The sequence below is a fragment of the Macrosteles quadrilineatus genome, unplaced genomic scaffold (assembly GCF_028750875.1).
Source record: "Macrosteles quadrilineatus isolate MER2022 unplaced genomic scaffold, UCM_ALF_1.0 Scaffold_1__1_contigs__length_201487025, whole genome shotgun sequence".
Classification (NCBI taxonomy): domain Eukaryota; kingdom Metazoa; phylum Arthropoda; class Insecta; order Hemiptera; family Cicadellidae; genus Macrosteles; species Macrosteles quadrilineatus.
Window position 1 is genome coordinate 118509817 of NW_026542594.1, and position 12847 is coordinate 118522663.

General features: G+C 35.2%; 1 protein-coding gene across 1 annotated transcript in view; it reads left to right on the forward strand.

Annotated features, from left to right (window-relative positions):
- Positions 1-1512: 1512 nt before the first annotated feature.
- Positions 1513-12847, forward strand: part of LOC128983896 (pre-mRNA-processing factor 39) — a 91766-nt gene continuing 80431 nt past the window's right edge. The window contains exons 1-2 of the mRNA XM_054403156.1: positions 1513-1832; positions 10627-10754. Coding sequence (XP_054259131.1) covers positions 1793-1832; positions 10627-10754 — 168 coding nt within the window. The 5' untranslated portion in view covers positions 1513-1792. The remainder of the gene's footprint in view (positions 1833-10626; positions 10755-12847) is intronic.

Below are 12847 nucleotides of genomic sequence, written 5' to 3' on the forward strand. Positions count from 1 at the left end.
CAAAATATAGACGTCACAAACTCCTATTTCAAACTACACATCCACAGAGTACAGATTTTGCAGTTTGCTCGGCCTGCGCAAAAAAAGCTTTAAAATATCGTTTTGACATGAATCGTATCGCTCTATGTGCCGATATAAATACAAATATCGTTTTAGGCGATACGATACGTATCGTTTTTTAAATATCGTATCGTAATATCGTATCGTCCCTCGCGTATCGCGATATTCCGATACGATACGATACGTATCGCACTCGCACATCACTAGTTCTAGTCAGTGTTCTCAGACGTACGATAATTATCGTTTTGTACGATAATTTAGCCTCCCGTACGATGTACGATACGTCACCGTACGATAATGCTATTTGTACGATAATTTGGGCAATTGAATAGTACTCTTTTACAAAATTGGTTTGGGAGGTTATACCCAAAAATTTGGAAACATTTTTGCTGTTTTAAATCAAAACTCAGTATTTATTAGAGATGGGATATAAAAATCAATACATAAAAAATCAATCTTATGAAAACTATAAGTTAACTGTTAGTATGAATAAAATTAAAACGAAACCATTTCCATGAAATGTGCTTCTAAACTGCTTGAATGCTTCTGCTTCGCTTCGCTTCTTCTGCTTCTCCTACACCACGAGAAAGTCTGTTACCATAAGAACAGACCTTCCGTACATAATCTCGCCCATTTGGCGAATTATACACGCCATCGATCTCTATTTTAGAGATCGATGGTGCACGGGTGCACGCACGGCCGCCTTTAACTCCAGGCCTCGGCCTTCAAAGTGGCAACATCACAAGAGGTGTTGTAACAGCTGTTTTGTTTGGAAGTGAAGCAGCTAATGGTATTTGTGTATTAACGAAATATTGGTTACTGGACTATGACAATATTGACTCCGCTTAAAATGTACATAATAGATTTTTAATTCATATTGTTTCGGTTTTCAATTCTGTATGTCTTTTTTTCAATATTTTAATAAATTTATGTTTATAAATTTAAATTGAAATCAATAAAGTGCGAATTAATGAGCTGATATCACCTGTCTGCCATGTTATCTTATGGGACGTCTGTCACTGAACAACATACCACTTGTGGAGATGCCAATTCTACCAGGCCGCGGCCTGTAGTTAAAGGTGGCCGTGAGTGCATGGTGGAAGGAAAATACTGGTGTAGGTAGTGTTTGTGTTGAGGTTGAGAAATATTCACATAATATCAGTTACCTACTATGATTACAACGTGCAAAACTAAAAATAATATGGTTTTATGGCGATTTTGAGATTTATAATAAAAAAATATATAAGTCTATTAGGTATTTCAATACTCAAGCCAGTTACGATTGTTATTTAAAATTGTACGATAATTTTTCGTGAAATACGATAATTTAGGACCGCGTGTACGATATTTGACTACGGCCAATCTGGGAACACTGGTTCTAGTTCAGTTCGCTTCGCAGACTCGCAGTTCCAGTTCCAGTGTTCCAGTGAGTGAGGAGTTGAGCCTTGAGCTTGAGCGTTCGTTTGTTTCTCCGTTTCTCAGTACCGTACTGTACTAGTTTACGTTTGTTTAGTTAGTTAGGTAGTGCTGCTAGTGCAGTGCGACTAGTGTTTCTTTGGAATTTGGGTAAAATCAGTTAACGAGTTAACTTATGTCTCCCAAAAAAGAGTAGGCCAATCAATTGTTCAAATCAAAATAGCTAGAGGATCACATAGTTTTCATATAATATAAAAAAGGTCTACCATTGAAAGCGTGATCGTGTTTCAACTGTTCTAAACACATTTCTCCTGAGATGTCAGAAAAGGACATCCCGGTTTCTTCGGCACCAGAAGGTAGGCAGAATATTAAACTTTCTTAAATTTTTAATCTGGCCTCAATCAATTTTACAATACCGGTAATTCTTAAAGATTCTTAAATTCCAACTAGGCCTAGCCCTTTTTTACCAAGTTTAGGTAGGGGCCTAGGCCTAGGCCATTGTGTTTTAGTTACCTAAGTGTAGGCCTAGGCCTCAGTTAGGCCTAGGTACTGTAGTGGTAGTGTCTTAAGCTAGCCTACTCTCAGGGTAGGCCTAACTTACTATTACTTAACCCTCTGTCTGTCACACCTAGGCCTATTTTATAACGCGACCGGTCGCATCAACCCTCCGAGTGTTAAGCGTCGCGTAATTGACGCACAACATACCTGCCGTGGTGTTATGCGTCGCTTTTGCGACACACACACATCATTTACAGCGAAGGCTCTGGGACTGACTGAATCAGATTGAACTGGATCGAGATTGGTACCTATCGTTGTTTTCGGCAGATTCTAAGCTTTCTCCTGATGTCTGTTTCTAGACGCTTTTCATTTTAGTTCCGAAAATATTGTAGCAGACAGCTGACGTGCGCATTTGTAAACAAGGTTAACCTCGCACTGATGACTGATGTGTTTTATTACGTTTATCATTGTTTTAGTGTTAGAAATTAAAAAGTAGGTATTGATAACTTATACGTGGTGCATTATAAGAAGATTTAACCCTCCGAGTGTCCCTTGTTTTGGCCTTAATGTCTGCCTATTTTTAGCTCATTTGCAAGGTTTTATTAAAACGGATCTGAGTAGCTTAAAAACAATGTTAATTATACTGTTCTATATACCATTTTGTTTGGAAAATCATGGGCTTCAATATTATATATAAAACATAAGGAACATTTGTTAAAAAAAAATTTTTTAGGTGAAAAAAAAAAAAATATTTTGGAAAATTTTCAAAAAAAAAATAAGTTTGCGCTCAATGAAATTGTATAAATTTATAGGCCTATAAATATTTGAAAATAGCCACTTTGTTCTAAATTTTATGAGGATTACAAATATATAGTCATATAGTGAGGTAAGTTATCAAATAAATAAGTTATGAGTGAAAAACAGATTTCAGTACATTGCGTTTAGCTAAGAATGCATAGCCTAACCATAGCTAGGAATCTGGCTGATAATTTACATCAATATCACTACCTACTTCTTCAGGATCATCAACAAGCCCTTCAAAATCACTTAAATCTTCTTATAATGCACCACGTATATCACTACTTTTTATTTTTAACACTAAAACAATGATAAACGTAATAAAACACATCAGTCATCGGTCCGAGGTTAACTAACCTGTTTACAATTAGGCACGTCAGCTGTCTGCTACAATTACGATCGGCTCAGAGAACATACAGCGCTGAGACAGACCTATGGAGAAAGCTTAAATTTTAAGGAAAAGAACGATACCTAACTTGATCCAGTTCAATCCGATTCAGTCAGTCATAGAGCCTTTGCCGTAAACAGTGTTTGTGAGTCGCTGCAGCGACGCATGACACTCGGAGGGTTAAGTGATTTTGAAGGGCTGGTTGATGATCCTGAAGAAGTAGGTAGTGATATTGATGTAAATTATCTGCCAGATTCCTTGCTATGGTTAGGCTATGCATTCTTAGCTGACGCTTAATGTACGAAATCTGTTTTTCACCCATAACTTATTTATTTGCAAATTTACTTCCTTAAATTATCACATTTTTGTAATCCTTATAACATTTAGAACAAAGTGGCTAACTTATCTATTTTAAAATATTTGTAGACTTATAAATTAGCCTACTTTAGCCTATACAAAATTATTGAGCGCAAACATATTAGCCTAAAATTTTTCATCTATTTTATAATTTTTGAGAAATGTTAACCCCATAAAAATTGTTGAAAGTTTTTTTACATTGTTTTTTAATTTTTAAGATAGGCTAAGTACTTACATTTTAATAAAAACCCTGTGATTGCGCAATAAATGGGCGGACATTAATACCATTACCTTGGACACTTGGAGGGTTAACTTATTAGCCTAATCAGATAGGCCTAGGCTACATTTTTCCTTTATAATTTGGATAATTTCCGGCTAGGCTACCGTATTTTAATATTCAGGAGCTGTTACGCTCGTCCTACCATCATGTTAAGCCGTTCTCAATTGCTTACAAATTACTGATAGGCCTAAGTTAACTTCACTTCGGTAAATCTGAAGTTTCTGGACTTTTATTTTAAACCTTCCTAAGCCATTCCCAAGATTCCAATAAAAGTAATCGTTAATTAGGTTATATCCACCTCTGGATCTTAATCATATCAGTAAAATACCGGTAGGTAGGGTAGAGTGGGGAAATTGGGACCCGGAGGTAGTGATGTGGGCCGGGTAAATACCCAGTGGGTAGGTAAATATAAATTGGGCTTTTACCCGGGTATTTACCCCAGGCCCGGGTAAATACCCAAAAACTGGGTATTTATAATTTTTATTAAAGTTAGAGAAGATTGAGATGTTTTTTTGCAATTATTACCCTGTATGGATAGTCAAATGATGATAAAATGTGCTAAACAAAATTTCATGTGGTCACTACTAGCATTTTACTTCTGGGTATAATCACCATAAATACCCAGGTCTGAGCATAAAGCATAATCAGCATAAATACCCTGGTCGCATGGTTGCACTGGTCCTGACTACTTATGAATTTTTCAATTTCTATGATAGATAGACGAATTCATTTTATTGAAAGTGAAAATAAATAATTTGCAAAGTAATAATTATTATTTAGAAAGACAGGAAAATTTAACCTAGTGGCCTATGTGTAAACAACTGAAGAAAATAATTAAAATTCAATCTGTGGGATGGCAGGATTTAATAATATTTTTGTTCTAGATCTTTTGTTGGTATCAATGGTATGAAAAAAAACTAATTTCATAAACTTGTGATACAAAACATTTGAATCTATAGCACAGTAGATCTTAAAAATTTTATTAAGTTAGACCAAAAAACAGGAGATACATTTTTCTAGTAGGTTTATCCAAATATTGTTTCTAACCAAGCGGTAACACAGAAAAGTTTAATTACTTTTATTATTCTGCCATCCTGCCTATGTCAATCAGGCCTTAGGTCTGTCTAGCCTTCCAAGCCATTTAGGCTATAGGCCTACAATAAAAAAAATTTCATCATAAATGCCCAACAATTCCTGGATATTTAAAAGTTAAAATAATTTTGTTTATGTTATTTAATTGGTTATAAATTTATAAAATGATAAAAATTGAAATAGCCAAAGTCTTTTTTTTAATTTACTATTTTTTAAGTTAAATTTAACTAGGTAAATTTAACTAAAAGTTAATTTAAATTTAAATAGAACCCCTCATATCCGGCCACCACGGGACCAAGCCCCTGGCCGGATAACGATTTGGCCGGATAAACCAACCTACTATGAAAATGACAATTCATACCTAATAATAATAGGTAATCAATATATGCAATCAAAAGTATCATTTAATTCTGTTCTGGGATCATTTTTAGAAAAATAAACATGTCTGTAAAAAGGAAAAAAAATATTTGTAGGTTAAAGTCATTACTGTAAGTAAATGAATGTACAAATATTATGATTCCAGGTAACGAAACATATTAAATGGAGGTAAAAATGACAATAAATTGTACTTAAAGATCATTAGGACTTAAATGGTGTTTGCATTTCTACTCAACATTCTTAACCATTTTGTGAAATACAAAAATTAATTTACTCGTATTGTACTGTACTAAACCCACTTTGGAAATAATCAGCCAACTGATCAGAGGTTAGGCCTACTAGCTCAACTGAGTATAGTGACTCAGCAAATAAATGTATATACAAACAGATAAATAATGAGAACAATTTATTTTATGACTTGAGCAGTCACAAAGACTAGTGCTTGTATCTAAACGTCTGTAAGGTGTGAGAAAAAAATTTTGATATTGGCTTCCTGGAAGGGGCCGGATAAACAGAGGACCGGTAAAACCAAGGCCGGATATGAGGGGTTCTACTGTACTCGATTTAAGACACGAAACCCCATGCTTATTTAGAATCTATATGTATTAGGCCTATTTAAAAAAAGTGCTCAATCATTAAGTAAAAGGTACTTAACTTAGTAAAGCTTCAAGTTACTGTAAAATGTGTTATAGAAACATATTTAGGGGTAAATATAAATGAATTTCAATCGTTTCATAAATACCCGAAATACCCGGGTATTTATGGATTTTGGGTATTTACCCGGGTAAATACCCAGGGTATTTACCCCGAGTTTTAAATACCCGGGTATTTTACATCACTATCCGGAGGTAATTGGGAGCTGTTTTTTTAAATTTTGTATTATTTATTTTTTGAACAAAATTGTAAATACGTTAAAGTTTAGGCATTCCAAAGGGGTTTCATCACAAATTATTGGATAATTAAGTAATCTTGTGTTTGATGTAGGCTATAAAAAAAATTAAGCCGTGTTTTTTTCTGAATGTTAAACATGTGACGTGGCAAAACTTAAGCGTGGTAGTATTTTGAGTTATTTTTTATATAACTTATTACCGTATCTATAGGCCTATATTAATACGAAAGCAGTTTTCTTTTCACAGTCATAACTCGATAACGGCTTGACGGATTTTAACGTTTGAGGTGCCAAATTAAAGGTATTTTCACGTAGATGTGCAAATACGTCTCAGAATATTATGAAAGAGCGTCACTTAAGTACCTACAGTTCAGGGCTAAAGTTTGGGAACGGTGGCGCTATCTGTTGACATATCAAACCATCAAACTCAATTCCCTTTGTTTACAATTAAACATATGGATGTAGTTTGAAATAGTTTTTAAGTTTAGCCACAGAATGCAGGACTTCCTACTTCCAGGGCAAAGCCGTAATTTTATATTTTTATTTAAACATCTTTTAACTAAAGTCTGGTTCATAAATAAAGAGTTTCCTAGCAAAACCTGAGAACAAATAGTTTATAGTTGAATTGATTTACCTTACATCGTATTTTACTGAATTATCATGTACCGTAGTTTTGGTTACAGTTTGGTATGATTAAGTGAATGTTTGAAAGTGATTATTCACAGTGCAGTTACCCGTTCCATTACCATATAATCATGTTATATTTACAATGTGTATCCACATTCCTTTGCAGTGTTTTCTGTTGATTGGTTAACTTTCGTATATTATCAAAATTTAAAATTAAATGCCACCAGTAAGATGAAGAACTTTGAGTTGCTGGAGGGAACACAAACGTGACCGCTTGCATCAACCTACCAATTTGACGGATACAGAGTGGCAGTACCGCCGTGGTGATATACATCCAATCTCGGACAAATGAACGTTAAATGTTTACATTGTTGTGGCTAAACATTTTAAGCAAGAAAAGACTGGCCGAGACAATTCAATTTGTACTCTTTGTTGCCATAAATGAAAGGCAAAAGGTTCGTTTACCTCATTTGCGGAATTCACCATACTTTCAGGAACTTATTGGAAACTCCCAATCTGAAAATCGGGCTGTGAGGCTTGGATCCAGAAATTATCTGGATAAAATTCGTCAATTCAATTCCGCCTTCGCCATGGTCAGCTCTGAAGCTCATTTTGACAAGAGGGTCACACAGAGGATCTACAATTTTCAAGATCCATGACAAGTTTTACCACCGAGTAGGTAATATAATTCCTCAAGAAGATCATGATCCTGTATATGCACAGATCTTATGTGCATAGTAAGAGACAAAAAAAGTGACTTCCCTCGCTACAATGACGCTACCGTACCTGTATAGATGTCGCAGCTTTTTTAAGGCTGAAAACAGAGCACCTGAAAACCTGGCCAAATAAATCTTTGTTTTTATTTTGTTTTCAAAAACTAATGGTGTTAAACGTGAATCCGTTCTAGATACGTCATTAAATCCACTCTTACGTTCCCAACCGGAGACTTTGGTTGGGGCACCTAATTTAAACACGCCTAAAACTGAACATATCGTACAAATAATTTAACAATGCTAAAAAATGTTCGTACTGGTTGGCGTCAAGAGAAGGATTAAGATTGCTGCATTAGGTCTGTAAAGCTCACTTTACAGTGTGTGTTTGACATCTACGTTCTGGTAGAGGGCACCCGCCTGCAGTAGCCTACATAAGAGATAACCAAAGCATTATGAGAAAGGATCTATAGATTTAAATATTGTACCGTAGATTACTTTTATAATTTTTTCATCATAATTTTTTTAACATTTCTTAGTCGTAGAAATTACTTTAGAGTGACTCTATGATTTAGGTTTTGCTGTTTATGTTTTTTGCTCTTCAATTATTTTATAAAAGTTGCAGTTTTGCTCAATTTTGAGCAACAGGTTATCTAGTATGAAAAGCCACTTTCATTAACATAAACAAATTCAAATCAAAACTTAACGTCACTGTTACACCATTCTCTCAAACCACTTTCTTCCAACAGCTGTCATTTTTACTTAGATCTGGATCATTGATTTGTTCGAATGATTTTCTTCAACGTGTTGTATCTCATTTTCACTAAAATAATCTTCTACATTTAAATTATCCTCTAAAAATGAATAATTTTTATCTCTTTTTAGACATTCTAGTTAAATTTCCAACTCAGTTTGTAATTCTTCTTCTAACTCTTCAACTACTTCCAAACCAATGTCACTTGAATGAACACTATCAATTTCAGACAGAGAATCTTCATTGTCTAGTTCATGTCTTATATTGTCCGATTTATCTAAAAACCTAACTTATCACAGTCATCCATTTTACACAAAAAAATTTTACGCTGGTATTGTAACATCGTATTAGACCTCCACTTCACATGGCAACATCACAGTAATACACTCAGAGTTGAGGTTATTTTACCGTGAAAATTTAGCTTTAAACACAGGGCTGGAAACCTTACAAACTAAAATTTTAATTGGAGTATTGTCTCTATTTAGTGGTGCAATCAACCAGAGAAATACTAAACCACTTATAAAAAAGTTTGTCGAATGGCCAACTATGCTGCCCGGACAACCTTACGAAATCACTAGTGGCCAGCAGTGCTGGCCATACGACCTTAGAGGCATGGCGCTACGTAAACAATGACGAGCTGGTGTAGAACATAGTTATGTCCAGCAGAGCTGGCCATTCGAGTTGAGGGGAACTTTTCTAAAACGGCTGTGAGACCGCAAAGACTTGGTGTTGAAGCTTGCACAAGATCTGGAAATATGAATGGCCCAGAATAATCGTGTATGAAAAATCATGATTCCTGAGGTATTGAGTTTGTGTAAAAATTGTAGGCTATAACTTGTACGTACAGGAGACTCTTGGTGGGCCAAGCAAATAAATTTGAATTATCAAGTGGTTCAATTTAATGGAAGAAAAATAAACCGGTATAACTAGGCTAGGTACTAAAAGTTAATTTTGTAAGTAAACATTGTATTATATAAGGCACAGAACATTAAACAGCTTATTTTAATTACTTTACTACAAACAACAGCTTATTGTTTCAGTTAGGCCTAGTTACAACAAATCTGTTATTTTTGTTTGCTTTTAGCCATGATCCTTGCGTCATCAATGACATGATTGAAGACGAACCACTGTGCTAATGGGATGTATAGTTTCTTATTATGACATGAAGGAATGACTCCCTTCGAATTGGCCTATAGAGTATTTTGCCAAAAAAAATTAGAATTACTGCGTGCTTCAAACCGGCCTGCCCTCTGCTTGGACTTTGAATTACCAAGTGTATCAAAATGCATGGAAAAACTTTGAAATATTACAAGGACTGACCTTTTAAATGTTTAATTTTTGTAAGTTTTGATGTATTAAGTGTTTAAATTACCAAGAGAAGACTGTATTGAGGAATTAGGCATAAATGTTCCACAGATAAGAAAATTCAACAAAAAATCTATCCGGAAAATAGCCTAACCTAACCAAACTTCCTCTAATAGGCTACTTCAATATCCAACTTCTGTAGACCTACACAATTTTATTCTAAGAATAACTAAAAGAGTAATAAAATATGAGCGGTGGGTTTTTAGGACTGTTATTGTGTATTAATTGTGTAGAATTAAGGTTGGTTAAATACGTTTTTTACTACTAGGAACATATCCAATGCTGACATTCATCGCCACTTGACTGAAGTTTTTTGAGAAACTTGAGTTTACAAATGGCCGTGAAAATGTCATAGGCATATAGGAAGGAATTGTGTGTTTTTGTGAGCATCCAGACTTCTCACAGAAGACCACAACAGGAAAAAGGATTTCACGGCCGTTTTTACACTCCATAACCCATTTCCACACTTAACCCTCACTCATTGCATTAGAGCCAAAGCCTTCAGTCATCTGGCAATGGATGTCGGCATTGGATATGTTTATTGTAATCGTATTAAGTACTGACCTTTTCTCGCATTACTGTAGCGGGAGATTCGATGGCTTTAACATATTTAAAAACACACAGCGAAGCATACATAGTAACAGAGCTGGAAATTGTAGCAATGATCTGTTCACAAATGATGCCAGCAAGCGGCGAGAAAGCTTGTTGCAGCTACGGATTTATGACGTAAAAACGGCCCTGACTTAAAAATCTGCCCTCGTAAAAAAAGCAAAACTGTCTGGCACCATAGTATTATTGATTGTTACAATCAATATTGAAAGTTTGGGTACCGGTAAGTTTAAGTTTGGTTATTGATCAAATCAATACTTTTATTTTGTTTGATAATCCTTGGAGTCAGATACTGTTTCCCCCATTCACTTAACCAAACATTTTTTTAACTTAGTTTTAAGTAAAACTATTAATCATTTTACTTTTTAGTCCTCGTGGTTTAACTGTTGCATTCCTTGTTAACAGAAATTACTAAAACCAGAACTACAAGAGCAAGTTCAAGGCTAGGGTCCAGGAAGAACTCAACCAGTGTTAAATCTACATCTGAAAATGGTGTCGATGATTCAGGGAAATCTCTTGATGAACCAATTAAGGTAAGATTTCTTAATTTCCAGGTAAAAATGTATTTATTTAAGTTCAAAGCTTACTGAACCTGTTCTAATTTAGGGATGTTGCGATACCACTGTCTTTCCGATAATTGGTATCGATACCGTATCGCAAAAAAGTATTGATAACGGCTCAGTATCGGAACTAAAGTATCGATACCGTCAGTATCGTATCCATTCGATACCAGTGACATCATATCCTGATTCACTGATCTTCGATTAAAGTTCACTCGTTCCAGTACAGTGCAGCCAATATAAGATTCGAATTCAAGCTGCTAAAAACTACCTAAATATGTAAAACATTGATAAAATTCTAAAATTAACCAAACATAGCCAACCTTTGTTTTCAATTTTACCTTCAAGTAAAAGTTCAAGTAGGCCTAAGCTTACCTTATGTTCTAGGCCTATATAATTTATCTTTTCAATAGACAATGTTATTAAAATACCAATGTAACACATTCGTGTTTACCATCAGCCTAAATTTTAAAAAAAGTTTTTTTAGTTAAATAACTTTAAGTACCATCTTTTTAGTTTATTTGATGTTAAAGAGTCCATGGTTTCATTTTATTTGCCTAACACAACGTTGCTTTTGCTAACATTGACTTGTAATAAAAATAACTCTGCAACCAAACCCTTAAGTTGTATCATTGACTAAATATACGTCTGTAGGTATATATAGTCAATGGTTTTACTTATAGTTATGTAAAGTTCTATGAATGAATAGTGAATCATAATTTACTCAAACCTCATATCAGACAAGCTAGATAAAAAAAATATTTAATTGGGTTAAAGTTTGTTTCTTTTTTGGGTCACTGTTGCTCCAGCCTTGGAAAATAACCGCTCAGAAGACAAGAGCGTGGCTATTTTACTCAGATTTGTCAGAAATTACCTTCCGATACTTACGATACGATACTGGCCTCTTGGTATCGATACCAAGTAAATATCGGAACAACCGATACCGATACGATACCAGCAGTATCGCAATAAAAGTATCGATACCTACTGGTATCGATAGTATTGCAACATCCCTATTCTAATTTATTCCTACCATATTCAAAAATCATAAATTGTATTCAAGTACTAGAAGGCCCTAAGCTTATTTGAAAAATGGTAGGCCTACTTACTTAACTGTAAAACCGTGAATGAGCAATGAATTTGGTCAAACTTGAAAAAAAACCTGAAATAGCCTAAGGCCCAGCCAGCGCACACGGTGTGACTATTTTACAACAACTGTTGCAAACCAGTTGCGTCTGAAACCAGTTTGTAACTGAAAGAAAGCTTCTGTCCGCACACGGTGTAACTGTTTTTAACTACAGTTGCGTCTATTGTGCAATCAGTGTAGTGTCAATTTAGTGCAGTTAAATTGTTTTAAGGCCTTAAGTGCGCTTTCTACGTCAGACTCGGACGAAGAAGACGTTATTGGCTATTATCAATACTGAAGACAGCGAAGGGGACTGAGAGAGCATTGGGTTCCCCCTGATTTGAGCAAGAATGTTAGTACTAGGCTGTTTGTAGAAGCTAGAGCTAGTCGTATAGGAAATTATAATCACTAAGAACACTACGGCCTCAAAATACCACCAAAATTACCACCAAACACCACAAAAACCCCCGGTGGTCTGGTGCAACGCAACTGCAACGTCGGGCCCACGGTTGTATGTGACTGGTTTCAAACATTTTTTGAAATCGCATACAACCAGTTGCTTTGTGTGCGCCTCCCCACTGCAATACATTGCCGAGGTCACAAAACAGTTGCACGCGCAACTGGTTTGCAACGACAATTGTAAAACAGTCACACCGTGTGTGCTGGGCCTAAGCCGTGAAGGCCAGACCTTACAAATAGGGATGGGCTTAATTGTGATACTTAATTCCATAAAACTTTTGATAGGATATAGGTCTACTCATAGTATTTTGGCCTATCGAGGAAATACTGTGTATTGATTCTTGATAAACCGTAGATTCACAGTTAATTATCTTGATCATCTAGCCTAGTATTTACCAGTACCACTGGTGGTATGGTGAGTCTACTGTGGTGGTACGTTGTGAATTGTTGTAATCACAGCAATTTTAGAAATTCTTTACCG